The following is a 27,216-nucleotide window of genomic DNA, read 5'->3' as shown; positions in this document are numbered from 1 at the left end:
GCGACGATATGATGACATGTTTCAAATATTTTGTGCGATCGTTCACGTCCAAGGATATATATATTCAACAAATCCCAACAGAGTTTGTGAGTCAAGTGTCAGGCACATTGAGTACTCCGCGCTAGAAGAAAGGTATATTCGACCTATTCTGGCTCAGTTTAATTTAGAAAAAAAAAAAAAAAAAAAGAATGGTTAGAGGACATTCCACACAATAAATGTCAAGAGCTGGAGAGAAAATAGCACAATTTCTGGCATAATACTTCAGTGCCTGCCATGATTAAACTAAATGTAATGTGCATGAAGCGATGTTTGAGGGAAATGGCTGTAATAAATGACACTTCACCACATTGTTTGCGCTGAAATATAGAAAGGCATGCCATTGGATATTAACCTCCATGCCACAATAATTGGTAGTGTTGTCGTTTTGATTTTAAATTCTAAATCTAATAACAATAACAAATACTGAGGGAGCAGAGATCTGGCCCACATCACACCTGACGTCCACCCACCTCTGTTGACCATTAATGGGAACCTTAATACCTAATTTCTAGAGGTATCACGTCTCGTGTTCCGTTATTTTAGGTCCTCAAAGCACCGTCTAGAATTCCATTTACCTTTAATCTGTGCATCTTTTGTCTGAGATGTCAGTGGTTGAGGTTAATTGTGAAAAGTGCCTACGCACAGGTGTAAGTGTTGAAACACTCCTATCGGGAAAATAGACAAGTAAATAAATCTTTATGGAGTGTTTTGAATGTGAAGGACAATTTGATAAGTGGATGAATAATGTTATTTTGGTGTTTGTCATTTAACAACGTAGAACTACCCCATGTCGGCCACAGTAGATGATGTGTTGTCACGTGCATCTTCTTCCTGTCTGGCAAATGTTTACAATTCCCCATTTATGATCACAATTCAAAGTCTATTGCCTGATCAACTCTTAATGAACTGAATTTGACTTATTTGATTTTACTCAAACTCGTAACTAGAGGTTTAAAGCGAATAGTAGCACTTTGTGCAGTTACACGGATAATGCAACTGCACAAAGTTTGTTTAATGTCCACCCACAATTGTAAATAACAGATTCTGATGTTTTGCTAAGGGTTAAGCGACACTTTGTTGAATAAGTGAAATATTGTCAAGATTTTCTTGTGAAATGTACCAAGTTAGGAGCGAGCACAGCCCTGCCCTGCTTTACCTCTCAGCTAACGTCACTCGTGATGCTTTAAGGAACACCTGTCGTCCCAACATCCTTTGCGTGTCCAATATGGAAGAACTGGTGGTGGAGGTCCATGGCTCCAACGGGGCTTATTACAAGGTAAATACCGGCGTATCTATTCGGAAACACGAAAAACAACATACTGCGACATGACGCGCTGGCGTGTCAGTAGACTGCGGCAGCGGTTTGCGACTGATCGGGGGAACCACTGACTGACTGACTGCTCACCATTAGCTCTCGCTAAAATTAGCCGGCTAAGCTAAGCATCGTTTCAACTCCTTTCAAACCCGTCACTGTTATATGGGCGACGTGGTGTCGTGTTCATAACGTCCAAAGCGTCGTCCCGTCGGCGGCTGTTCGACCGTTTCACAGCCGAACGCTGTTATTTGTTCGGTGCGGTGTCGATTTGTTTCGTCTTCGAGCTAAAAAAGTGAGCTAACTTGCTAGTCCCCCCTCCCCATCTGTTGACGTCAAGAGATGCGGCTTTGGGGGAACTGTGGATGGATGGTGGCGTCAGTGGGGGGCAGACTACTGTCTGTTCGCTTCATAGAGAAGTTTAATGTGTCAAGAGTCGATGTGTATACAGGGGCTGTACTTTTCTAGCCAGCTTTTTATACACCGTGGCTACTCGTTGAAGTGTATCTGCCCATCGACTTGATACCTCATCATGCCCAAGCTATTTTTTACATGTGTGAGCCAGCTGTTGTCGTCAGTCCCGACCAGCTGGCATGTCGGGAGCCTGGGTCACTGATACCAGAGACTTAAAAGCTATTTCTAGACTTGCTGCCTGCGACAACTCTGTCCACAATTTGAGATCTTTTCGAAGTGTTCCCCCTCCTCCTACCCTCCCTCCCTTCCTCTCCATTGTGGGCTCATTTCTTTCCAAAGCCTCTGTGTTACTCACCTTAATTGTTTTCCCCGCCCTCCTCCTGCTTTAACCTGTTTATCCAACTTGGGTTTTGTAACTGGCTTTGTTTTGAGCTGGCTGCCGCCAGAACTGTGGAATTATGCGACACAGATGCAGTGATTCGGTTGACATGCGTTCTCAATGAAAGGAGAACGTAAATACTGCTGTCCTGTTGGAAAACAAAGCAGTATTTCAGAAATAGTGACTGATCCTGCGAAGGTTTGAGACAGCAGGCAGGGAAAAAAAAAGTTGGACTTTTGTGTCGGATCAGTAGTTTTGTGCCCGTAACAGCCTTGGACACGAGTGAGAAAAAGGCCGCCGTTCTGTTCTGACTCCTTGTTGCTATGTTGTTGGTATGTTAAACACATCTTGGCAATCTGGTGGAATGTTCAAAACATGTCTCTTTGAAAGATTCCAGAGGTGACAAAGTGCAGACATGATCAAGCACGAACGAGGAATTCTTGAAGTCCTGAGCCGAGCTTCTTACTGCAGTTTGTGAAACTCAATTTATTCTAAATGGCTTGGAGACGGTTCCGTTCTGTGTTATGTACACAGACGTTTGGACACAACCTCTCATTTAAGGATTTTTCATTGTCATAACTATTTACACTGTAGATTCTCACTGAAGGCATCAAAACTATGAATGAACACGTGGAATTGTGGTGAAAACAAACAAAAATTTGAAATAACTCACACAAGTTTTAGAATTTAGATTCTTCAAAATAAATATTTAGGGTCATTCATTGAACATATGTTTCCTTGCTACATAATTCTGCATATCTTGCTCATATATTTGATGTCTTCAGTATGTATCTGCAGTGTAGAAAGTTTAAAAAAGATAGAGAAAAAGCCTTGCATGGCAAGGTGTGGCCATACTTTTGACTGGAAGAACTTGCTCATGGAATAGCTCAGAATGTGGAACTAAAATTGGAGGCTCTTAGTTTCTCTCAGCTGTCACGTAGATATACTAAAGTAAGTGTGTGCGTGTGTGCGTGTCCCCTGCAGGGCTTTGTCAAAGACATCCACAGTGACTCTCTCACCGTTGCCTTTGAGAACAAGTGAGTTTTTCCAACACTAAACCAACCAGCCCGTGTTAAAAAAAAGAAATATCAGTATCCAAAACAAATGATGGGCTTCAGTCAGAGCGAAATGTCAAACCATCACTTTCTTCCCAGTTGGCAGCCAGAGCGCCAGGTGCCCTTCAGTGATGTCCGGTTGCCTCCACCCGCCGATGAGAAGAAGGAGATTGGAGAGGGCGAAGACGTGGAGGTGAGAGGCGTGTGTTCCGTACCTGATGTCACACTCACCCCACCACCACCACCGCCACCACCACCAACCTTAATCCATGTCTGTCTGTGCTTCTGTGTTTACCTCTTGCCAGATCTTCTCCAGAGCCAACGATCAAGAGCCTTGCGGATGGTGGCTTGCTAAAGTCCGCATGATGAAGGGAGACGTGAGTGACGTTCATATCCTGCATCAATCTCTTGGCTTGAAGCAACGATGAATTCCCACTGCGCTGTAGAGCGAGTTTAAAACATGTTTTTATTTGGAGTTTTTATGTTTTAAGTTTATAAATAGTTTTTTTGTGAGCTTGTTAGGATGTGAAAATGTGCAAAATATTCAAGACTTGATTTGAATTAAAGGCATTGATTAATCTTAGAAGTGCAGCTGTGTCTTTTCTAAATGTGCAACTGTCATATTGAAAGTGTGTAAACTTTCAAGTAAGTCATAACTTGAAGGGGTGGTTCAGATGTTGACTTTGGACCTAATTTCCAAGTCAGCCTGTGAGCTATTTATCCATTTCAACACCTTGCATCCACTCCCTTCGTTTGGCAGAGTTCACTGGTGCTAGGCTAGTGCAAGTCAATGCTTTCTACTAGCCTGCCCAAAAAACAACCTTACCCATAAATAAATTATAACTCCAGACTATCAATGTCATTGTCTGTGTTGTTAGAATAAGGTTAGAAATATAAAACTACCTCTCCATCGCAATGATTGCACTACTTTCTAAGGGACTAGTTTCTCAGCATCGGCAGAGTTTTTACTTTACTTTGGTTAGCCGCACCACTGTAACAAGCTACGCCGTAAAGTACACATATATGTGTTAGAATATACATAGCGCAATAAGGGTCTTGCTCCCAGTTAAATGCCATCTTTCACCACTATTTTTGAAGGAAGCCCGGCTGACGGTGCCCTGAATACGAGAGATGCTGTCAGGCAGGCTTCCTTAAATTCCGGATTTCCTTAAACAAAAATGTTCACACTGAACCTGTAAATAGCAAACTGGCTCGCTCGCAAATGATTCCTATGTCCATATGTCCATGCATCATCCCTTCAATAGATTGTCATTGTTTTTTTCCTTCAAAGCCACACAACAGCTCTTTCTCTCACCTGCTATCATCAAACTGCTGTGGATTGAGACACAGTGGAGTTTTTAAGCATTTGACACCGTCAGCCGAGAGTGCAGTGCCATTCACTTCTCACATTAACAGCCGGTTACATCACTGTGAATCATGTGATGACGTTGCTGTAAAACTATTACTGCTTCTGCTAAACTGTCGCTTGTTTTTTTTAGGTAGCTGCCTTCAGTTCAATTGTACGTATTATGCGTGGACCTTGGAGAAAATAAAGTTTCAAAGATTGCAACCACTGCGCTTGCCTGTCTTCTCAGTACTACGTGATAGAATACGCAGCGTGTAACGCCACGTACAGCGAGATTGTGACCTGCGATCGCCTGCGTCCCGTCAACCCCAACAAGGCCATCACCAAGAACTCCTTCCACAAGTGCACTGTCCCTGTCCCTCAGGATCTACAGGAAGCGTACGTGCACAACTTTCCCTCCGACCCAAACTTCTGATTACGTGTGAATTTTAATCGGCGCGTCTTGTTTGCGTTCGGTACAGTTGGTTGCTGTAGTCCAGCGCGCGTCCGAGCGCTGTAATCGCCCTCTAATCTCTAAATGGCACACCTTCCTCATCTTGCAGCTGCCAGAACGAGAGCGCCCACAAGGAATTTAAGAAAGCTGTGGGAGCCTGTTTCATCTCGTACTGCCCTGAGACCAGCCAGCTAGTGATTGTGGTAACAAACTTGTGATTTAATCCAGTTAACATCCACAGTGCTTGGTGACAACTTGCAGCTTTTAACTTCTTTTTTCTTTCTTCTTCTTCTTCTTCTTCTTCTTCCCACCCCTTCCTGTGCACGCGCAGTCCACCAATGAGGCCACGGTAAAGCGCGTGTCTTTGCTGAGCGACATGCACCTGCGCAGCATCAGGACCAAGCTGCTGCTGATGTCACGTAACCACGAAGCCACAAAGCACCTTGAGGTCAGTCGGTATCAGCGACCGGCTAATGGGATTTTTGTGGAATGCCACGTCACGGGTTGGCAGACTCCCTTTCAGTAGCTAGCTAACCTGTAAATGTGAAAAAGTGTTTCCATGACACTTTAGCGGTGTACCTCTATGTTGATACGTCTGAATATCCACATCATGAGAGCGCCAAAACCTATTAGCCAGATTTGAGTTGAGGTGTTTCCATGACCAGTTTTTTTTTTTTATTGCGATATTTAGGTTTTGCGCAATTCTAGGGGTCATGGAAACGCAGCTAGTGTCGCTGTCCAGCTAATCAAACGCTGAAAATACAGAGGATTCTTCACCTGGTTCTGTCGCAAACGGAGCAGGAAAGATAGTTTTGTGGGAGAGTTTTGCTGAGATAGTGAGTTATTTTACAACAGATTTACATTATCATCAGGTCAGTGCTTTGTCTCACCTTGCCCCCCCCCCCCCCTGTTTTATGCAGAACTCCAGGCAGCTGGTGTCGTCCTTCCAGGAAGAGTTTGTCGTGAGGCCCGACCTGATGGGCCTGGCCATCGGCAGCCACGGTGCCAACATCCAGCAGGCGCGCAAAGTAGCTGGTGTCACTGCCATCGAGTTGGACGAGGAGACTGGCACCTTCAGGATTTATGGAGAGGTGAGGTTGTGTGGGAAGTCTGGTCATAGTGCGAGTATGTAGGAGTGTAAATGTCATGGGGTCCTCTTCGTATAATTGAGGCAGTTTAACTGTCAGTTGCTTCCACCCTCTGGTTCCACAAAATAAACACAAACATGCACTAATAACATTATGATAAAAATAAATAAATAAAATAAAGTTAAAATTGCAGATCCTCTCGTGTTGATAAAGAAGTTTGCCAGAATATCACACAACTTTATCTGCAAGTGACCGCCGAGCACGTTCGGCTCCGGCTGCGCTGCTGATGCTCACTGATGACTGTTTAAAGTTTTTTTTTTTCTAGAGTTCTAACAAATAAAAACTAATCAGGGTTTTTTTTTTTGTTTCTTTGTCTCAGTCAGCAGAGGCGGTAAAGAAGGCCAGGAACTACCTGGAGTTTCTGGAAGACTCCATCCAAGTGCCCAGGAACCTTGTTGGTATGTTGAGGCCTTTGAAAACACTGAAACTGCTTCACAAGACAACTGGACCGTTGCGTTTAGCGACATGTCCGGCCACTCTTGGTATTATATGCCTTTTATTTACATGAGTCCACGTCGCTTTTCATAGACAGAACATTACCAGTATTTCTATTGCGATATTTAGGTTTTGAGTAATTCTAGGGGTAATGGAGACACAGCCTTTGTTAGCCATCTTCCTCTGAGCGCTCACTTCCCTCCCTCTTCCTGTCCCAAGGCAAAGTGATCGGGAAGAACGGTAAGGTCATCCAGGAGATCGTGGACAAGTCGGGCGTGGTGAGGGTCCGGATAGAGGGAGACAACGACAGCAAGCAGCCCCCCGCCAGACAGGAAGTAAGCCTGCCACTGCTACACCTGTGTCGGTGAAGGACAATACACAACTCTCGACTTACTTATACTAACATGTGCTGTTGTGCCTTTGTGTTTTGTTGACTCAGGGAATGGTCCCTTTTACCTTTGTCGGCACCAAGGAGAGTATTGGCAACGTCCAGGTGTTGCTGGAGTATCACATCTCCTACCTGAACGTAAGGACACTTGCTGTGCCTGTGTCTCTCTGGGAAAGTTTAAGATTAAAAAAAAAAAAAAACATCTTTTCAGAATATAGAACAGTTTGGATTTCTGTTGTTCTACCAAGATTAAAAATATATTCACTACCAGTCAAAAGTTTGGACACACACTATGAATTGAATGTCTTTTCTTTCATTCTCATGACTCATTGACTTTGCAGTTTCTCACTGAAGGCATCAAAACTACGTATGAACACACATGGAATTATGTAGGAAACAAAAGTGTAAAATAACTAAAACATGTTTTATATTTCAATTCTTCCAAATAGCCACCTTTCATAAAGTGCATATTTAGAGTTATTGATCGTGTTTTTCTTTGCTGCATAATTGCATATCTCTTGCTCATCTGCTGCTCCGACCCCTCAATCACATTTTACTACGTGTTTACATGCAGTAAAAAAACAAACTTAGTGATCTGCCTGGAGAATGCGCTGCTTTCTTTGCCTTTGACTTCGCCGTCTTAAATCCTCATTCATGCAGTCGTTGCTGCATGAATGAGGAACCTCTGATCATTTTGCCTTTAACCCATTGTTGGCTTGTAACCTTTTCAAGTTAAGCTGTTTATTTCCACATCTTTAAAACAGATAAATCAGCCAAATTTACGACAAATATTTACCACATTTCTGCTTTTTCTGATTATTGCCAGAGGTTAATCTCTCAAATAATCATTTTGCTGCTTTAGATTTTACCTTGCATTCAAATCGCATGAATGTCTGTGTGTGTCTGTGCTCTTTGCATGCCTTGTGCCGTTATGGTGCTGTGTGTGTGTGTGTGTGTGTGTGTGTGTGTGTGTGTGTGTGTGTGTGTGTGTGTGTGTGTGTGTGTGTGTGTGTGTGTGTGTGTGTGTGTGTGTGTGTGTGTGTGTGTGTGTGTGTGTGTGTGTGTAGGATATGGTGAAGCTGTTTGCGGAGCGCCAACAGCTCGAGGAAGAGCTGAAGCAGGTTGTGGATTTTACACAGGGAGGCAGCCTAGCAGGACTCAGAATGAGCAAGAGAAGGCTCGCTGCATGTGATGTAGATGTGTGTATGGCGATCACGCACGCGCTTCTCTCAAAGAACATTTCCTGCACTCGTTCTGCCTCATCTGCCTCCCCTGTATATATTTTATTATACTATATCTCCGTTGCATCGTGTACGTGACCGTTCCCTCTTGTGCTTCCCCAGGAGGTGGAGCAGCTGCGTCTGGAGAGGATGCAGATTGACGACCAGCTGCGGCAGATCAACCAGGGTCACCGGCCGGCCGACCGCGAACGAGGCGAGCGAGGCGAGCGAGGAGAGCGAGGCGAGCGAGGCGAGCGAGGAGAGCGAGGCGGGGGCTACAGCAACGACGGCAACGCAACCGCCTCCACCGTGCACGTCACCCGCTCCTACAACGGCCGTGGACGGGGACGTCGGGGCTACAGCACCGGATACGGTAGCAATGTTTAAATTGGAAATGAAACCTTTAGGAAACTAGAGAAGACATTCAAAATGAAAAGGCACATTTTCTTACAACAATTCTTTCTCAGCGGTTCAGTGCTGAATATTCCACCTCACAACTCCTGTTGCTGCTTTCTTTTAAGTTTTTTCCCCCTCTTTTAAGTTGCCATAGTTTCAGGGTTAAAAGGTCCTATGCAGTATGTGTGAGTAAGTCTCTGGCATCCTTGACCGAACCCTGCGCCCTCTTCCAGGTACCAACTCGGAGCAGTCCAACGCCTCCGAGACTGATTCAGAGCGCAAGGATGAGATCAGCGACTGGTCTCTGGCCGGGGAGGACGAGGACAGGTGGAGTCACCGTTTGAAACTTGACATTAGATTAGATTCAACTTCACTAGCATTGCACACATCACCAGTACAGAGCAACGAAATGCTGTTATCATCCAAGCAGAAGTGCTGAGCAGTGAATTAAATACAAATATACAGTATACACAAGATACATGTATGTATGTATGTATGTATGTATGTATGTATGTATGTATGTATATGTATATATATATGTATATGTATGTATGTATGTATATGTATATATATATATATATACACATATATATATATATGTATGTATGTATATGTATATATATGTATGTATATGTATATATATATGTATATGTATATATATGTATGTATATGTATATATATATTTATATGTATATGTATGTATATATATATTTATATGTATATATATATATGTATATGTATATGTATGTATGTGTATATGTGTATATGTGTATGTATGTATATATATGTGTGTATATATATGTGTGTATATATATGTATGTGTATATATGTGTATATGTATACATATATGTATATATATACATATGTATACATATATATGTGTATGCATGTATATATATGTATACATATATATTTATATCTAAATATACACACACATATATTTTTTGACACATGTCTGAGCACAGAGTCTGATTGGCTGCCTTGCTGACTGACTTGCAGGGAGAGAGGTCCGCGCCCTCAGAGAGACAGCCGCCGGAGGCCCGGTCCCACCAGAGGCCGAGGGGGGCCTGGAGGACGAGGCAGAGGAAGAGGAGGGTACACCAACAGCTCTGGTAAACTAAGACTCATCTAAACGGTAACATTTCCCTGAGTAGCCAGCATGTGGCTGCATGACTCCACTGCACTCTCACTGCAGGGCCTCGGAGCACCGCGGACAACCACGCCTACGGAGCCTTGGAGACGAACACGGAGACGGACCAGACGGCCGACACGGACGCCAGCGAGTCCAACCTGGCCGCCAACCGCCGCCGGAGGTCCCGACGACGCCGGACGGACGAGGACGCCACCCTGATGGACGGCGAGTCGGACAACGCGTCCATGAGCGAGAACGGAACAGGTGGGCAAGCGGCCGTGTTCACCTCGCACGCTGGTCAAAAAGCCTGCAATGACAACTGGGTGGAGAGGAAGATGGTTTCTGTTGAAAATCGAATTCTATAGACTTGTCATTCAAAACAGTGTTTCTCAACTGGTGGGTTGCAGCCCACTTTTGGGTCTCGCAACTGTTTTCATTGGGTCGCGGCTTCGTGGGCAGTCTCCCCCTTTTTAAAAAAGTGCCTTCATAGAGAAAATGTTGGACATCTCCGTGTGTCTGCGTGGGTTCTCCAGCTTCCTACCACACTCCAACAACATGCATGTGAGGTGAATTGGAAACTTTCAATTGTCTGTAGGTGTGTGTGTGTGTGTGTGTTAGTGTGAATGGTTGTTTATCTCTGTGTGGCCCTGTGATTAACTGGCGACCTGTCCAGGGTGTCACCCTGCCTTCACCCAATGGCAGCTGGAAGAGGCCTCAGCAGACCCCTATTACCCTGAGTGCAGGAGCAAGCGGGTATTAAAAATGGATGGATGGCATTTATTTTGCATGACACACAGTTCAGTTCCATCATTTCAATCATTTATGTACCAGGCATGATAGAAAGTTGGGTACGGTTTTCATTTTTAATTTTTATGGAACAAATAAAAAAAGCTTTCACGATGAGGAAGATAATGTGCGTCCTGAGACTCCACCAGTTGAGAACCACTGACTTAAAAGCAACTAAATCCCCGACTTCATGGAGTCGTTGTGATGTACCGACTCCTGCCCCCCCCCTCCAGATGACCCCGAAGCTAAACCTCAGCATCGTAACCGTAGTCGACGTCGCCGCGATCGCCTGCCTGAAGGCAGGCAGCCAGGTAACGGCAGCCAGTGTTGTCTTGCTGCGCTCGGCCTGCCTCGGGTTCTTTGCACCAAGTTTGGAGGACTTCATTCCTTTTTGTGCCTGTGTTGCGTTCTGCGTATGCAGCAAAATGCCTCACCTGGTATTAACGGAGTGGTCACTGATTGCTGTTCTGCTCTACTAGCTCTTACTAAAATGATCCAGAGCGGTTGGTTTGCTGCTTGAGCTCAGTTACTAAGACACTGACTCCATTTACATCTGTGTAACAGCTGTTTTGACTTGTGCACATGGAACAGGGACAAATTAATCCTTTAGTGCTTTATGCTCACATAGTTTTTCCCCTCCAAGTCACTGTTTACATAGAAAATCCAGATTTTTTTTGATTTTTTTTTTTTTCGAAGTCAGTATTTACTTATGAAAAGCTGATTTTCTTTTTACCCAACTCACTGTTTACTTATAAAATCCAGAACTCAGCAATGGAGCCTTCGTCGCCCCTCGGCTTGATGCCGCGGTGCCGTGATTCCGGTTTAAAACCGTTTGTGAATCACTTTGAAGCAGTTTCTCCACAGTGTGTGTTGCGGCCATTTCATGGTGCACACGTCATCTGTTGAGATTGCAGACCTTAGTTGTACTAATTGCAAATCTGTGTGGAGATTTCATACCTTCATGTGAGGAACACGGAAACCGCCAACGCTTAAAAGCCCCGTTGACTTGAAACTTGCTGACAAATGATACGGCTCGCTTTGTTGTCTTGTCAGTCGGTATCTTGTGAACCTTGTGCCAGTCAGTAAAAACAACTTGCCATCTGTTTATTGAATTGTTTGTGGGCGTTTTTCTGTCCAGTGACTGTGGCTGACTACATATCCAGGCCTGAGTCTCAGAGCAGGCAGACCACCAAGAGCAAGAAAACCAAGGATCTGGTGAGTATTTGTGTTGTGATGTGTGAAAGGGCCGAAAGTCATTAGCTGCATAGCTCTCTTGTTTATGCAGGCTGTAGTGATGTTGGAGTCAAGTTCGCCAATGCCTGTTTCTTTCTCACTGAGGGACATCAATGTATGTTCAACCACAGAGGCACGCAGAGTTTTCTCTGTTGTCTTCGAAGCAAAGAAATTTGGAAGAATTTCTCGACTCCATCGCACCTTTATGGCTTTTAGCACTGATTGGGAAAAAGGTTAAAACCACCCCGAGCACATATACCACGGGGGAGGGGGGGGCACGGGCAAACTACGGTCCGGGGGCCATATGCCACCCGTTAGGTTTTTTTGATCTGGCCCGCTGAACTTGAAGAAATTGTTATCATAGTAAGTAAATAACAAAATAGCTGTGTGTCATCATTTTTCCCCCCAGTGTTTTAAGAGACATTTAAATACTGTTGGGCTTCAAAGACAGACGTGTCGTTGAAACGCTGTTCATTTTCAGTTGACATTAAAGCATATAAGGGATATGTTATCTGCATATCCCATGATAGATTTTTCTCTCCGATGAGGTGGGCCACCGAAACACTCCATCCATCTGCTCCTGCTCTGGCCCCGGCCGTCACATTTTACAACCCACCGTGGCCCTCGATTCAAAAAAAAAAGCTTTGCCCACCCGTCGGTTTTTGCAAATAAGAAAAAAAAAAAGCAAAATGTCTCTTGATGCACAGCATGCAAAAAATATTATGGAGCGTCGCCCATTTGGTGGAATTATATCCTTCTGTCAAACTCCGTGGAAGTGGATGAGGAAAAAAACCAAGCTCCTCCGTCTGTTGAAACTCTTGATGACAGTTGTTTCCCCGCACGCTCCTCTCTGCAGGCCCAGGTGGAAGCCATCGCCGAGCAGCCGTCGGCGTCGGCCGACGCTCCCACCAACGGCTCCGAGCACAGCGGCGGCGACGGCGACGGCGATGGTATCGGCAACCAGGCCGTCGCCGCCCCCAAACCTGCCGCCGAGGAAGCCGACAAGGGGGACGCCAACCCGGAATCTTCCGTCAACGGCCTCTCCTAGTCCGGCTCAGGCTGGTTTCACATATTTCAAACCGTTGGGGCTGCACTCCATTTGATATTCTTCTCTCTAGCGCAGCCTTAAAAGTCTCATGTTTAAATACATCACCTGCTGTTCCTCAGCAGCACCGTTCTTTTCTTTCTTCTCTTTTTTACTCTGCAAAGTATTTGAAACTGGTTCTAGTGCACAAGATTTACAGGTCTGACTCTTAACCTTCGACTTTACACACATTGTCTGTCAAAAGCATTAATTTTTAGTACAGTAAAGATTTGTTTTCCTTCTTTTAAACAACAAAAGTTCTTCCTGTATGAGCTTGCCAAAGATAGCCGCACACACACACACACACGCACACGCACACACGCACATGCACACGCACGCACACGCACACGCGCGCACACACGCGCACACACACACACACACACACACACACACACACACACACACACACTCACAGCTTCACTGTAAAGTTCAGTCCACTCTCAGAGATATAAAGGCAGAAGTTGGACTGAATGCAGTATTTTTCAAAGACGCCCACATGGATTCTTCCCAAACCCATACAGTGGTGTGAATGCAGCATCTCCTTTTTGTATCGGTCAATATTATATCATAGCAGGGTTTTAAAAATGTAAAAAAAAAAAAAAAAAAAAAAGTCAACTAACTCAGAAAGATGCTTCCACAGAAACCTGTTCACGTTGCCTCGTGCATCTGAAGTAGTTTGTGAAAAAAAAAAAATGTTCCACGGGAGCAGTGCCGCAGTGAAAGCTGATTATAGGGGGGGGGGATAAAACAAAAGCTAAACAAGCAAACCTAAGTATGTTTGACATACATGTGATCAGCTGTCGTGCCTTGAGAGTAGATTCAACATGTCCTTGCCTGGCTCTGTGTGCTCTTTTTGACGACCGCCATCGAACGCCCCACCCGAGTTCCCGTCGGCAAAAACACAGACAGAAACTGGAAGGCTTTCAGAGGGTATATCTTTTTAAAAACAAAAAAAACAAAACAGGTGTGTTTATTTTCAGTGTGGGGGAGGGGAGGGAAGGGAAGGGCGGGGGGGAAAAGAAGTCTGGTGTTCCTTTAAGTATCTCTGTTAAAAGAGTTCTTCTACCTTAGCTGCTTTCTGTTTTTTTTTGCCAATATGCAACCACTTCAGGCATAGAGGAAAATGTTACTACGGCATGTCAGGAAGTGAAAAAGATAGTTGTTGTTTTGTTTTTTTTCAATGCACTGAAACAGTAACTTTTCTGTTTTAAAAAAAATGATTGTAATTAAGTCTGGAAACTGGCCTGTTGCTGTTAATTGCTGGACAGAGATGTAGCCATCGCTGCTAGGTTTTCTGGAAACATCCCATTGCTCAGTCACACACACACACACACACACACACACACACACACACACACACACACACACACACACACACACACACACACACACACACACACGCACGCACACATTTGCATCAGTAATGACAAAAAAAGCATGCACAAAACAACCCAATTTCTAGAACTTTTTCTTAAGTCCGCCTTCCTGAAGGCCGTTGTTGCAAATGGAAAAATACCCACTTTGAGAACCGAGGGACAAACAATGCTGCTGTTGAGTTGTTTCCAGAAAACACAGCCCAGATGACGGTGATGTTGTTTCTCAAGGTTCTTCCACAGACTGACTGGTGTGAAACTGGTCATGACTGTTCAATTAATGAGATTTATTTGGTTTATTTATTTAAAATGTGTACAGTATTTAAACAAAAAAAAATACAGACAAACCTAAAGCGCTTTTTTTTTGGACACTAAAACATACTGAGCGTTTCTTTGCTTTTTTTTTGTTTTCAACACAATTGGACTACTGAGAGTTGTGACTTCCCAAGTGTTTTTTTTTCTGTCATTTACAGTATTTTTTTCTTTTTCTTTTTTTTTTTTTTAAGGATTGTTCTTGTTGGTTGATTGAGGTGCAATATGTTTTGTATGCCTGTAGTTCTTAAATAAATGATCTTCCATGTAGATCTCAAAGTCACGTGTGTCTGTTTCTTAGCTGCCAGAAGTGGTGGCCTCACTTTACAAATTCACAGCAGAAAAGACTCTTTAGACCAGGGCTGGGCAAACTTTTTGATTGGTGGGCTAAAATGGCTTCCAAAGTTTGACATTATTGTAGTCACAGTGCATGTGAACGTTTTTCTCTATGAGGTTGTGATCTACAGCTCCGCCTTCCTCCCAAGACATCAGATATAGGCTTCAGAACATCACCCCCAGACCCCAACTGCAGGAGAAGCTGTGATAGGAAATGGATGAATTAAACTATTATCACTAGATCACCAGCACATCCTCCAACCCAGCCGTATCTGATGATTACGTCTTTTAGTGATTTGCTAGTTCCAAGATTGCTGTCAGTGCCGCGGAAATGTCTTCTGCGTTACCTTTACTGAATGGTTCGGCTCCCTTGGTGTTGGTTCCACATGTCCCAGTGGATCCCTCTGAAAAACGAGCGTCTGTTCATGACCTGTCCAAAAGCAATGCAAAAAGTTGCCAAAGTATTCAAAATACAACTAATTGGAAACCTGGATAAACAATATTTCATGTGAAATTATCGTGAAATAATCTAAAAAGTAATTGAGTTGTGACAATGGATTAATAACATGTCACTCATAGCACCAGCACCATTTCATTTCTATTTTTCTATCTGCCAATAAAACATTTTTGCTTAATTTATCTTTGCAAGATGCTCAAAAAGACCCCCTTGACATCTTGGCTAGCAACGCCCCTGGCCAAAGGTGTCAAAAGTGGCTGCAGACGAGGGAGACCTGTCAACCAATCAGAAAACAGTATTGCTTGTTTCCGGAAGTTAATTTACGCGGTCCGACGCGGCCTACGAATGGATGCAAAACGCTGTGAACGCCCTCACGCCGTCATTGACAAGCCGTGACAAGTAGAAGACCTTCGTCGGGTAAATCGCTGAATGTAACACAGTAGTTGCTGATTAAAGTGCGAGTGTAGCGTGTAAACTGAACATTTGCTTTTACTGGTCTATTTTAGATTTCACACGCTAACACATTATCGTCAAACCTCTTCAAAAACACCCCCTCCACAAAAAGTCACTCCAAGTTAAGTTTTAAACTTGTCGGCCTGAATATATTGTGTAACTGCAACACAATAGTCGTACTTGGCCGCACTTCAGGTCGCGCGCCCCCCCCCCTTCGCAAGTGTCGCAAATTAGCTGTGAACGTCACGTGGCCTGTATTTGGTGACTGAATGCTAACCCCGAACTTCTGTCAATCGCGATTGCAAATGATAATCACGCCGCGTAGGAATTCCATCAACTCAAAGGTTTTATGTCGCATGTGTTGAAGTTTTGTCGATTTGAAAGCAAAACCGTTTCGCTTTGGTCACATCACGCACTTTTTTAATCACAAGAAGCGAGCTACCTAAAGGCCAACTGGCACAATCGTCCAACTGTTGAGGTCATTCTGAAGTGTAGGAGCCGTCGTTTAGTAAAACCCAAGCAATCCCTCTGCTTTTCCAACACTGACTTTGTTTGACAGTTGTATGGATTGTGGACATAATCCAAACTTTGAGTATCTAACTCAGATGCATCTTGAAATCATTATTTTTAATATGTTTTTTTCCCTCATGGACAACTCACAGATGAACGGAGTTGGCCAAAGGTTTTTTTTATTTTTATTTTTAAAACAAACAAACAAACAAACCCTGAAACATCTTGCATGGCTCGTGGACCTAGAAGCAGCTGAACTGACTAACAGGCTAACACGGGTTAAAGATGCTGGGCCCTGAGCCAACGGGGCAGCTGTAGATTGAGGCGTCCACCGCTGCCACTGCCGCCTGTGGAAGCGGACTGACACGCTGTGACGCTTTTTTTCCCAGTTCCGAGGCTGAAGACGCTGAGAACATCTGCAAAAGGCCAATTTAGCCCCCCGACTGTCCTCTCAAACGCGCCCTGCTGTGCGTCTCTTGCCATCCCACCGAACCCCAACACAATGGGACAGTGAGGGGACTAATTATTGCCCGCCCCCACCCCACCCCTATCATTTGCATAATTACAATGTTTTTTTCCTCCTTGTATAGAAATTGTAAATTGTGGCGGACCTGCTGTCTCTCCTTTAAGTGGGAAGTCATATTTGAAAAGGAGCGAAGCAAGCCAGCAAGCCAGCCAGGCAGCCGGGCAGCCAGGCAGCCGGGTAAGAGGTCCCAGCCAGCCAGCCAGCCAGCCTGCCTGCCTGCCAGCCTCACACGCTGCTCATTCAAAAGGATTTAAAAAGCCAACTGTGTGGAGAAATGAGAGTTTTTCTTTTCCCCTCCTCCTCCTCCTCCTCCTTGCACCGCCCCACCCCCTGACCAAAATCATATGGAATTACAGTTGCATATGTGAGGGGTGGGTGGGCACAAAGCCCCCCACCCAACCATCCGCCACACAGGAAGCAGCTATTTTCTGTGTGTTTTATTAACCCGAGCGAGCAATTTAATTCTTTTGTTCGGGGGAAGTTCTACTTCATTGATTAACAAAAGCGGGATATAATTTTTTCAGGCCCCCCCTTTGAAAAGCCTGAAATGTCAAGCCTTTTAAAGGAGATTATTCTGCCCGCGCGCGCCATGAATGGAGCCCCCGAGTAACCTTTTGTCTACAATTAAATATTCCGGCATAAATATAAAAGGGAAATCAGAGATGGTGCGTGTGGTGGTGGTGGGGGGGAGAGATTGAGTCAGGAGAGATTGGCGGAGGTAGATCCTCTGCCCCGATAGCGGCGGCGGCGGCGCCCGGCTCTAATTAGATATGCCAGGCGAGGCGCGAGCAGTCGCTCTCCGCCGCACGCCGAGAGAGGAGGCAGCCTGAGAGAGAAGGAAGGAGGAGGACGGAGGGGGGAGAAGCAACCTATCTGCTCATCTGTCTGTCCAGCCAGCGCCTCTCCTCTGGGCCGTCGGCAAGGTATTTTTTGGCGGGGGTGGTGGTGGTGGTGGTGGGGGCGGGGGTGGAACGGGGACTCTGTTTTGTTTTGTTTCGCGCTTCCGTTGTTTGTTTTTCCTCGACGTCCAGCCGGGGAGGGAGAGTCTAAAAAGGCAATGCCTTCTGGGAACTGCATAAACAGAGAGGCATGTGGTTTCTTTTCTCTTCTGCTTCTTCAGCTGCTTAAGTTTGCAGATTGTTGGCGATTCTGAATGACAATAAGTCACTTTGGGGACGGACAGATTTCCTCCAGGCTTCAGGAAGAGGGCACGGACGCTGCCAAGTTTTTCTTCTCTTTTTTTTTTTAATTCACGCAGGGCTGCGGGGTTTTTTTTTTTTTTTGATTGTTGTTTTTGTGACTCGCATTTGCATCGTGTGCCGGCGTGGCTGGGATTTGCATGGACCGGAGTGGCCGGCCATGCTCTGATGTGGATGAAGTGAGCTTTGCACAGGTCACTTTGAGGTGGTTGTTCCTCGGATGAAACTTCTGCTGCAAGTTGGTCTGAACTCTACCAGGGTCTCGGCCGCGGCCACCGTTTGTCATATCCTGGAGCTTTTCACAGCTGGCTTTTAAAAGCGGACGGTAAAGAGGAATATTTGCTCGCGCTTTAACTTCCTGTCAGAACACCGTTTTCCCGTCCAATCATTTTCGAGGACGACTCCGTGAGAACACCGGGAGGCGTGGCGCTGGTTTGGGCTTTTTGACGGGCTCGTGGGCTGATCACCTCTCACTTAAGCCCGTCATCATTTTCATTCTTGAGCCTTTTGATACTTTTTTTGCTTGAATTTTAAAGATATGTTTACATTTACATTTTTTCATCACACCTTTTCCCATTTCAAATGCCTGTTGATCTGCTTAGAAAAAAACAAACCAAGAAGTAAGATGTCCGATTTGCGCTCAGCAATTTCATTCCTTAAAGTTTCATTGAGATTTATTTAACATGAATTGTTATTTCATGCATTGCAAAGGGCCTCAACTAATTGTTATTGTTTATAAATTACTTGCCCCATTACCAGCATTTTAGATTGTTCGTTTTTGATCAAATAACTGCACGTTTCGGTTGGTCATGCAGGTTCTAGCAATGAAAGTAAAACTCTCAATTAATTCAGAACAGAAACATGAGATATTTTTTCTAAATGATTGACGAAGAGTATTAAATAATCATCGCAACTTGTTGTTCTTTTCTTGAAGAAATTTTAACCTCAGAAATGGGAAACTACAGTTTCTTTCATTCATTACAGTTAGTCAAGGCTAAGCTTAAACTTTTCACCTCAACTGCTCCTATAACCTACAGAACTGGAATCCTTTCCAAACTGTGGTCAGCCTCTCCTGTCCAGGCCTTGATGTGCTACTGAAATAACTGTGTTGATGCAAAGCAAAATATATATTTTGTTGTCTGCTGGCTAAATAAAACATGCGCGTCACTTTTGTTTCTGCAGGTTGTTTTTTTTTTTTTTTTTTTTTTTTAATGATCACTCATTTTTGTCTAGTAAATCTTTTCCGACGTCACTGACTGACATTTAGTGTTTGACTCTGAGAGTTTATGTCTCTGAATGCAACAATTTTATTGGACAATGCTTTAGATCAGAAATGATACCATGCTCTTGCTCTAAGTGAGGCAGTTGATGTGGGAAGGGATGTGCCAGCACACTGTGTGCTGATGGAAGAGACGTTTTTCAACAAATTGCTTAACTAAATGGAAAGAAGTAGACCAGTCCTTCTAGTATGTGGCTATATATTTAAAAGTGTGTGTTTTTCTGTCTGTATACTGTTGCAAAGTATCAGTGTTCACAACTCCAAGTTCTTTTGAGAACTATACATATATGTATTTGCACCATATGTCTGGGTCAATAGTGCTGCATGACCCCTGAAACTGTCCACTGATCGGCCACTTTATTTGGTAAAATGTTCACAATTACTTGTTGGCACAAGTAACTAATCTGCCAAAAGCATTGATGATGAGTTCAGCGTGGCTTGGTTGTCATTGCTTCCTCGTTCACACAATCCTGAGTTCAATTCCTGAGTGGGATTTTTTTTGTTTTTATTATTTTTTAGTATTTGCATGTTTCCATCACGTCTGTTTCTCCCACAACCATCAAACGCATCATTCTCTATGAGCTCTGGACCAGATGTGCTGGTGAAGTACTTCTGAAGTCTGTAGTTCATTGATTAGCTCCATTGTTAAAAGACACTAAAGTTTTAACGCTGATTTAAAAAAAAAAAAAAAAATCAAAACAGTGCATCTCATCTGATCATTTGTTTTGGTGCACATGCAGTGCACCACTATGACATCTAGTGGTGAAGTTTCCATCCATCCCTCCATCCCTCCATCATTTCTTATGCTGCACTCTGAGTTATGGGTGAAGCCTTTCTCAGGTGTCTTGGGCTGACGCTGCACCAGGACAGCTTGAGGCCGTCTAGGATCAAAGTCACGTGATAGTGGTCCTGAGACCGGGACCAAGATCAAGGCAGGTCCACTGGTCGGTCCGTTACTCACCTTGGCATGATATTCATTTGTGCAGCAAGCACAATTGCTTTTTCTGTCATCTCTCGTATTGTCTGGTTGTTGTTTGCAGCGTTTGGAGTCTTTGGTTTCCCTCTTCCTCAACCCATTTGGTTCTGATTGATGTTTGCAACTGTCATGACTGCAGGAGTTCTCTGGAGTTGGGAAGAGTTTGATAGTAGAAGCTGCTGTGAGTGACAGAGGCACCAATGGCGCACCTTGCTCTGACGTTGCCCCGTCATAAATTCTGGTCTGCTTTGAAGTTCAAGTTGACGTTAAAGTCCCAGTGCAAAATTTGTCCTCCGCATTTGACCCATCGTCCCCCGAGGGAGCGGTGGGCAGCAGCGGTGCCGCCCCCGGGAATCATTGGCTGATCTAACCCCCCCCCCCAATTCCAACCCTGAATACTGAGTGCCTAGCAGGGAGGCAATGGGTTTCATTTTTACAGTGTTTGGTTTGACCCAGCCGGGGATCGAACCCACAACCTACCAGTCTCAGGGCGGAGACTCTACCGCTAGACCACTGAGCTGGTTCGGACCAGGCGGACGTCTGTGTTGTAGTCCATCTATCCATCTACTTGTGCCGCTTGAGTCGTGCAATATTTGTTGTTCCTCTAAATCTAAAGTCTACAATTGATTTAAAATGTCTCTTGTGCAAATATTATATTTTTGTTTGCCACATTTTTCTTTTGTGGCCCTGCCATGAACTTCAGCAAAGCAGGAGAAATTAGGTAGAAGATGAATGGATGAATGGATGGATGGATGGATGTCATGCATTCCAACATGACATCTACAGTCTCCAGACAGGAGTCTTGTATTCATCCTTTATCAAGAGACATTTCTGGCAGAAGCCTTCACTTCATCATTTCCTCGTCCTTTTTTCATTGCCATTACCAACATTGAAACTCATTGATCATGAAAATATTTTTTTTTCTTGTAATAAAAAAAAAACAAAAAAAAAAACAGTTCGGTCTTGGGCCAAAGCCTGATGTGACTTTGACAGAAATGGGTACACACTGACGTTTTCAGTGTCTCATTTTCTCTCGCTTACTAGGTCACCGACGTCGGCGCGCAAAACTATGAATGTGAAATGCTGGTCCAACGCATGCATTACATGCTTTTGCATGATGAATAGTCAGAATGAATGGCTCCCAGAGCGAAACATGTGGTACAAAAGGTTAAATGTAGCTCTTTCATGTGCACATGGTGTAACTTCAACTCGCATACCATGTAATCGCCCAATCATTTTGTCACATCAACTCGATATTTTTTCCCAATTCCAAGTGAAAAAAAAAGGCCCCAAAAGAAGCAAACTTAAATGTCTTCCTGTGATGTTTACTAAATAACAGTGGACTTATAGGCCTTTAAAGAATAAAGTATCAAATCTATTAAAATAGTTTTATCTTTTTATGACCAACAACGATTTCTGTCAGCTTGTGGGCTTTCTGTGTCAGACCCCATTGCCCCCAATTTCTTTTAATCTTAAATCTAATAAAAACCTACTGCACTAGTTTAGAGTTTAAATCCTAAATGCTGCAGCTGAAAAGTTAAGTATTTTTTTCTCTCCCAAAAATCCTATTCTATCTTTTTTTTTTTTCATTATTATTATCAATGTGAAACCTCTCGTTCTCATACGTATGAGAACATAATAGAGCACATACACACAGCACAGACACGCACACATACATCAATCTAATGTAACCTCTTTTCCAGCTGCCTGCTTTTTTTTCTCCCAGAGGGTTTTATCAGAGCTCTGGAGGGCTGATTGGAGGAGGCAGCAGTAATGACTGCAGGTCACAAGGTTGCAACCCTGTTATGATAACTAAACTGTGAGGTCAAACGCCTGGGAGTGCCTGCTGATGGGGCCTGATAGCAAGCGGATGAACACTTATGTTGACATAAGGACACTTTAACTAAACATTCATGTATTCCTGGAAATACATTTTCACAGTTTGAGCCTCCACTCTCTGTCTATCATTTGGTCTGCTGTGAAATATATATTCGGAACTTTTCAATTCTCCCAAGCCCTGAATAGAATTGAGCTTTACTGCATGGCATGACACTGTTTTTCCCGTTTAAATTCACACACAGGGATTTTGCAAATAACCGAGGCTACAATGGTGAAAAATAACAGATTAGAATTTTGTTTCTTGCCAAAATAACTTTTTTTTTTTTTTTTTTTTAATGAACTTTGACTCTAATTAATGAAGATGCAAAAAGAAAAGCATTGCTATGCATTGCAGACTGTGATTAGGTTATTATGACCAAATTTACAGAGAAATCATAAAATAAAGAGGAAGTTGTTCAAATAATAAGCAAAAAAGAAACATAAACATTAAACTAAACTATAGCGTCGCTAATGTATTGTCTAACTGTTTCTCCTTTTGGAATAATGCTCTAAAACCAGAGCATGAGTAGTTTTACTATGGCTCAAAGCACAGCGCTATACGTCTGAGTGCATTTTACTTTTACGTTTTCCAACATTAACCGTTTACTGTTGTTTGTTTGGTGTTTTTTTCTCACCTTCCCTGGCAGTCTGCTGCAGTCGAGCCTGCAGACGGACGGCACGGGCGGACTGACTTCCGCAGACGGTGCGAGCACATGTGTAAATCTGGCATAATGCTGATTTTTTACTTTCCCCAAAGAGGACTGCTAGTCTGGCAGAAAGGAAACAAGAATTACCCAATCAAACGGCTCTCCTTCCATATCCAGATTTTGACTCCGGCAGCATAAAGCTCGCTGCATAATCCTTTTATCAAACCTCGGGGACGGAATGCTCTTATTGGAAATGCCCAGAGAGAGAAATAATATTAAGGTCATTTCTATCTCAAGTTTATTTTCTCCCCCGTAAGAAAAAAAAAAAAAAAAAAACCTCACCCCTGCTTACCCCCTTTTTTTTTTTTTTTTTTTTTTATCGTGAGACAATAATTACTTGAGGGTTGCGGACAGAGGTAACTGCTGATTGTGGACGCTCTCTGACCACTGAGGGAATCTCTGCCTTCATCAGTAATAAAAGAATCAAATTGTCCTGGTTTAATAAAAAAATAATATATATATATATTATATATATATATCTTGTGGAAAGTATGTCTGTCTGTACCTTTTTTACCCTCTCAGACAGGTTTGAGGGGAAAATGTGATGTGGGTCGGCTGGTGCTGATGGCTGCCAGTGTTAATATCTCTAAAGTAGTAGATATGGAAGCGTGAGAGCTGCTCTCCTGTCCTGTCAGCGCTTTACAGCTTTATATCTCTGCTCTGGGAGCAGTGTGTGTGTGTGTGTGTGTGTGTGTGTGTGTGTGTGTGTGTGTGTGTGTGTGTGTGTTGGAGAAGGTACCAGGCTTCAGCTTGGAGTGTGTTGAACAGAATTTAGTTTTAAAGAAACAAATTTTTTCTCGTGCCAAAGCGGATGATATTTCAGTTCAAGAAGTGCTTTACGTTTGTTTGCTTTGTTTTGTTTATCCCTTGAGGCATTTCCTGTTGTTTGGTGTTTGATGCAATTCAATAATACATGTCACAATACTTCATTTTTATTTGTATTCTAACAATGTCACCCTTTGCTAAGCTGTTATCCTAGAGCGCAGTTTTAGATGCACTTTATGAGCGCCCTATTGGAATTTTTTATTTTTAAAAATCACATCCAACCAATATACTCCAGTTCATCCTGTTGTGTCATCTCCTTGTACTATTTCTTTTCTGTGGCCTCCATTCTGTCCGTTTATGCTGACCTCTGACCCCTTGACACCAACGAGGCCTTTTCTTCCACAAGACTGCTGCTCACTGTATGTTTTGTCTTTTAAACACAGTTCCATGGTGCAAATCTCAATAGATGAGCAGGTAGTGAGATACTCACCGGCTCATTTGGCAAACACTCCAAAAAACCCCTTTGAGGAGAATGACGGCTTAGGCGCTTCGCGCCTTTCAATGTAAACACCTGCAAATCGCAAATGTACGTTGTTGAAATTTTCAAATTATTGCTGTTATTTTGCGAAAAACTGTAATGGAAACTCAGCTATTGTGTCAGTTCCTCTTCTTATCTGAGTGATGAACAGACTCGGCTAAAGTACGAGTACGAGAAGGTACATCAGTGGGATCCACGGTCGCATGTAGATGCCCCGTCTTTAGCCTGTGATGGAGGTCACTTCCTCAGACCTCGTGCTCTGAGCGAGGGTCACGGCCTCACCACACCAACCGGGAAACCACTGCTTGACCCCCTGTCCATTAGCTGGGCTGATACCGAGCGACCCAAGTGCCCGAGTCCCCTCCCAACCGCGGTGACTGTGATGTGTGACTCGGTAATGGCTCAGCCTGGCAAGTTTCTCTGCTGCCACGGAGCGCGGCCGTGGAACAAGAGCGACTCTATAGACCTGTAATTATCCCCCTGAAGGAAACAAGTGCAACGTGGAGGGAGGGGGTCCATTGTGAAAGCAGGATTATAGCCTGTGAGAGAGCGGAACACTTTGTGCTTTGTGATGGCTAATGTTGCTGAGCTCTGTCTGAGCTTTGAGATTTGATCTGGATATGTGCGTGCGCGTACTTTCATGCGCGTGTGTGTGTGTGTGTGTGTGTGTTTGCATGTGCACCCAAGACATTAAAATGTTGCCTCGTGAATTTTTAATTTTAATCAATTTAGATGACTTTGTTGTTCTGGAATGTGTCCCAGTGAGGAGCAAGGACAGGTGGTTATTAACGTGACAACACACACACACACACACACACACACACACACACGCACATGCAAATGCATACACACAAACAACCTTCTTTACTTTGTTTTGATTGAGGTGCACAAGCCCAGAGAGAGAGAGAGAACGAGAGAACGAGAGAGAGAGTCTGAGGTGCAAAGACAAGGAAGAAGCCAAAGAAAGAGGCGAGAGAAAGAGACGGCAGCCTCTCCTCTATCAGAGTTCCCCCCTCCGTGTCAGTCGTGTAAGAAAGCCGCCAAACCAATAATTTTGTCAAGTTCTTCTTTTAGCCGAGCGGCTGAAGCTGCCTTTGGATTGCCACGCGTATAAAGGCGGCCCCGTATAAAGCCATTCACAGTCGCTGAATGAACACGCCATCTGTGGGGGCTTTCTTATTTCCTCTTCTCTTTTCTTCCCCTCCGTTTTTCAAGCCTTGTAATCAAATTTGAGCAAAATCAAATGGCGGGAGGATACAGAGGGAGCGGCGGTGGCGGCGGTGGGGGCGGGCGGTTTCAATGAAAGTACCTTTTGTTGGCCTGAAACGAGCAAGTAATTTACAAAATGCCCTCCCTTTGTACGGGGGGCTAAGGGAAGAAAGAAATCAGTAGCTTTTAGAAGCTAGGCCTTGCGCTGCGACGGGCAAGATAATGAAAGCCGTCTTGTGTTTGTGGGCTAGAGAGCATCTCAAAGGCAGACCGGGCCCCGGCTCAGGGTTAGCTCTGCTGGAGAGAAGAAGAAGAAGCAGAAGGAGAGAGAGGGAGAGAGAGAGAGTGAGAGAGAGAGGGTAATAAAAAAAGAAAAAGAAAAAAAAAGAAGCCTACAACCCTCTCCTCTGTGTATGCGCTTGCGTGTGTGTTTGGCAAAGAGCAGCTCAAAAAAAAAAAAGAAAAGAAGAAACAGGACGGTTATACCCGGCTAGTCTTGGCAGAGAACAGACAGAGTTGTCGGGGGCGACTAGAGACGAGGGATGAAAGAATTGGTTCTCACCAGCCCGACGCTGAGGGTCTCCTCTCCTCTCCTCTGCCGTCCGGCCGTGCTGCAGGTGGGGCGCCCGGCCGACACGGTGCCCTGTCAGACGGAGAGCGTGAGAGACGCCAACGAGGGGAGGAAGACGGAGGATTACGAGGAGCAGGGGAGAGGATTTCTCCTCCACCTGAGCCACTGGAGGGACACTCACCTGCGCTGCTGGATCTGCCGGATTAATACCTGAGCGACACCTGGGCAAGTTTCTAATGATTCACCGGTCAGAAAGAGTTTTTTTTCTTTATACGTTGCCAAACTTGTTGACTGGAGAGACGGAGTGAGAGAAATATTTTTTAGACGGAAGCTCGTTGGCGCATCAGGCTTGTTGTTTGATCGTTGAACTCTGAGGGTAATTGGTAAATTGCTTGACAGCCTGAAACAAGGTTGTTTATGTTAGCGGCATAATTAAGCCGTTCATAACACACCACTGACATGCTTTTAAATGTCTCTCTAATGTCTATTTTTTTTTTCTTTTTTTTTTTTTCTTTTACTGGTCTACATTTTAGCTCCTGGAGTGCAGCGAACGTCACCTGGGGTCCCTTTCACTCCAATGGTGAGTTGTGGCAGCTCTAATTAAAAATGATTATAGATGGGAGGGGTGGAGGAGGTGGAGAGGTGGGGGGGGGGCTGAGTGAGCTACTTTCTCTTTACTTGGAAGTTTGTCTTTTCACCTCCTTATATTTTAATACATAAACATGCCATGTTGCTCTAACTGTACCGTCAGCCAGATCAGATCATGGAAATGCATTTTGTTGGCTTCATTCCTGCCTTACTTTTGACTTGAGGAGAAATAGATAACTGCCTACCATTTGACAACTCTGTGTTTGCGTGATGGTGTGTTTGTGGGGGGGGGGAAGAAACCCCTCTCTTAACCTTAGTACTATTTTAATCTTTTCATAGTTGTGACTCCATCTTAATTGCAATGAACCGTCAAGGGAACTTTGCTCCCCATGTTAAGAAGATGCTTACCTGAAGTTACGTCTTGGTCTTGGTCAAGATTTGGTCACGTCATTGTGAAACTGTCCCATCACCAGCAGCTTTCCAGTGAACCCATAAGAAGGAACACAGTTAAGTTCCATCGGTGTATGGACCATGCGCCCAACACAACATTCACGTAAAGTAAATATAGTTTCAATAGTATTAGTACTATGAGTTGGATGGAGATATTGCACTATAAGGATATCAAACATCTCAATACAAAGTCCAAAGACCATGGAAGGCACGTGTTTGCATAGAAATATGGAGTTGCTGTGTTGTCACTGTGATATATTATTATGGTT

General features: G+C 44.1%; 1 protein-coding gene across 3 annotated transcripts; it reads left to right on the top strand.

The window, feature by feature from the left end:
• Positions 1-1,167: 1,167 nt before the first annotated feature.
• Positions 1,168-14,220, top strand: fxr1 (FMR1 autosomal homolog 1). 3 transcript variants are annotated; one of them, XM_076045633.1, is made up of 18 exons: positions 1,168-1,315; positions 3,129-3,181; positions 3,299-3,392; positions 3,505-3,576; positions 4,795-4,943; positions 5,108-5,201; positions 5,330-5,446; positions 5,919-6,089; positions 6,466-6,544; positions 6,801-6,916; positions 7,021-7,107; positions 8,313-8,562; positions 8,819-8,912; positions 9,585-9,697; positions 9,781-9,981; positions 10,737-10,814; positions 11,642-11,718; positions 12,593-14,220. In XM_076045633.1, exons 1-18 carry the CDS (start codon positions 1,265-1,267, stop codon positions 12,782-12,784), a joined length of 2,088 nt encoding a protein of 695 aa, XP_075901748.1. In that variant the 5' UTR covers positions 1,168-1,264; the 3' UTR covers positions 12,785-14,220. The 3 variants fall into 3 exon arrangements, with proteins under 3 accessions (XP_075901748.1, XP_075901747.1, XP_075901749.1); XM_076045632.1 differs by having other exon boundaries at positions 7,015-7,107; XM_076045634.1 differs by lacking the exon at positions 10,737-10,814.
• The last annotated feature ends 12,996 nt before the right edge of the window (positions 14,221-27,216 follow it).

This window comes from Nelusetta ayraudi, unplaced genomic scaffold, assembly GCF_046127955.1.
Source record: "Nelusetta ayraudi isolate G7.1 ecotype Tasmania unplaced genomic scaffold, CSIRO-AGI_Nayr_v1 ptg000084l, whole genome shotgun sequence".
NCBI classification, from domain to species: domain Eukaryota; kingdom Metazoa; phylum Chordata; class Actinopteri; order Tetraodontiformes; family Monacanthidae; genus Nelusetta; species Nelusetta ayraudi.
Note: the sequence above shows the minus strand (reverse complement) of the source record. Positions and strands in the feature narration are given on the sequence as shown.

Coding starts and splice junctions, on each gene's coding strand:
- fxr1 (XM_076045632.1), top strand. CDS start 1,265: ATGGAAGAACTGGTGGTGGAGGTCCATGGCTCCAACGGGGCTTATTAC. Junction 3,393..3,504: donor GAGAGGGCGAAGACGTGGAG/GTGAGAGGCGTG, acceptor ACCTCTTGCCAG/ATCTTCTCCAGAGCCAACGA. Junction 5,202..5,329: donor CCAGCCAGCTAGTGATTGTG/GTAACAAACTTG, acceptor GTGCACGCGCAG/TCCACCAATGAGGCCACGGT.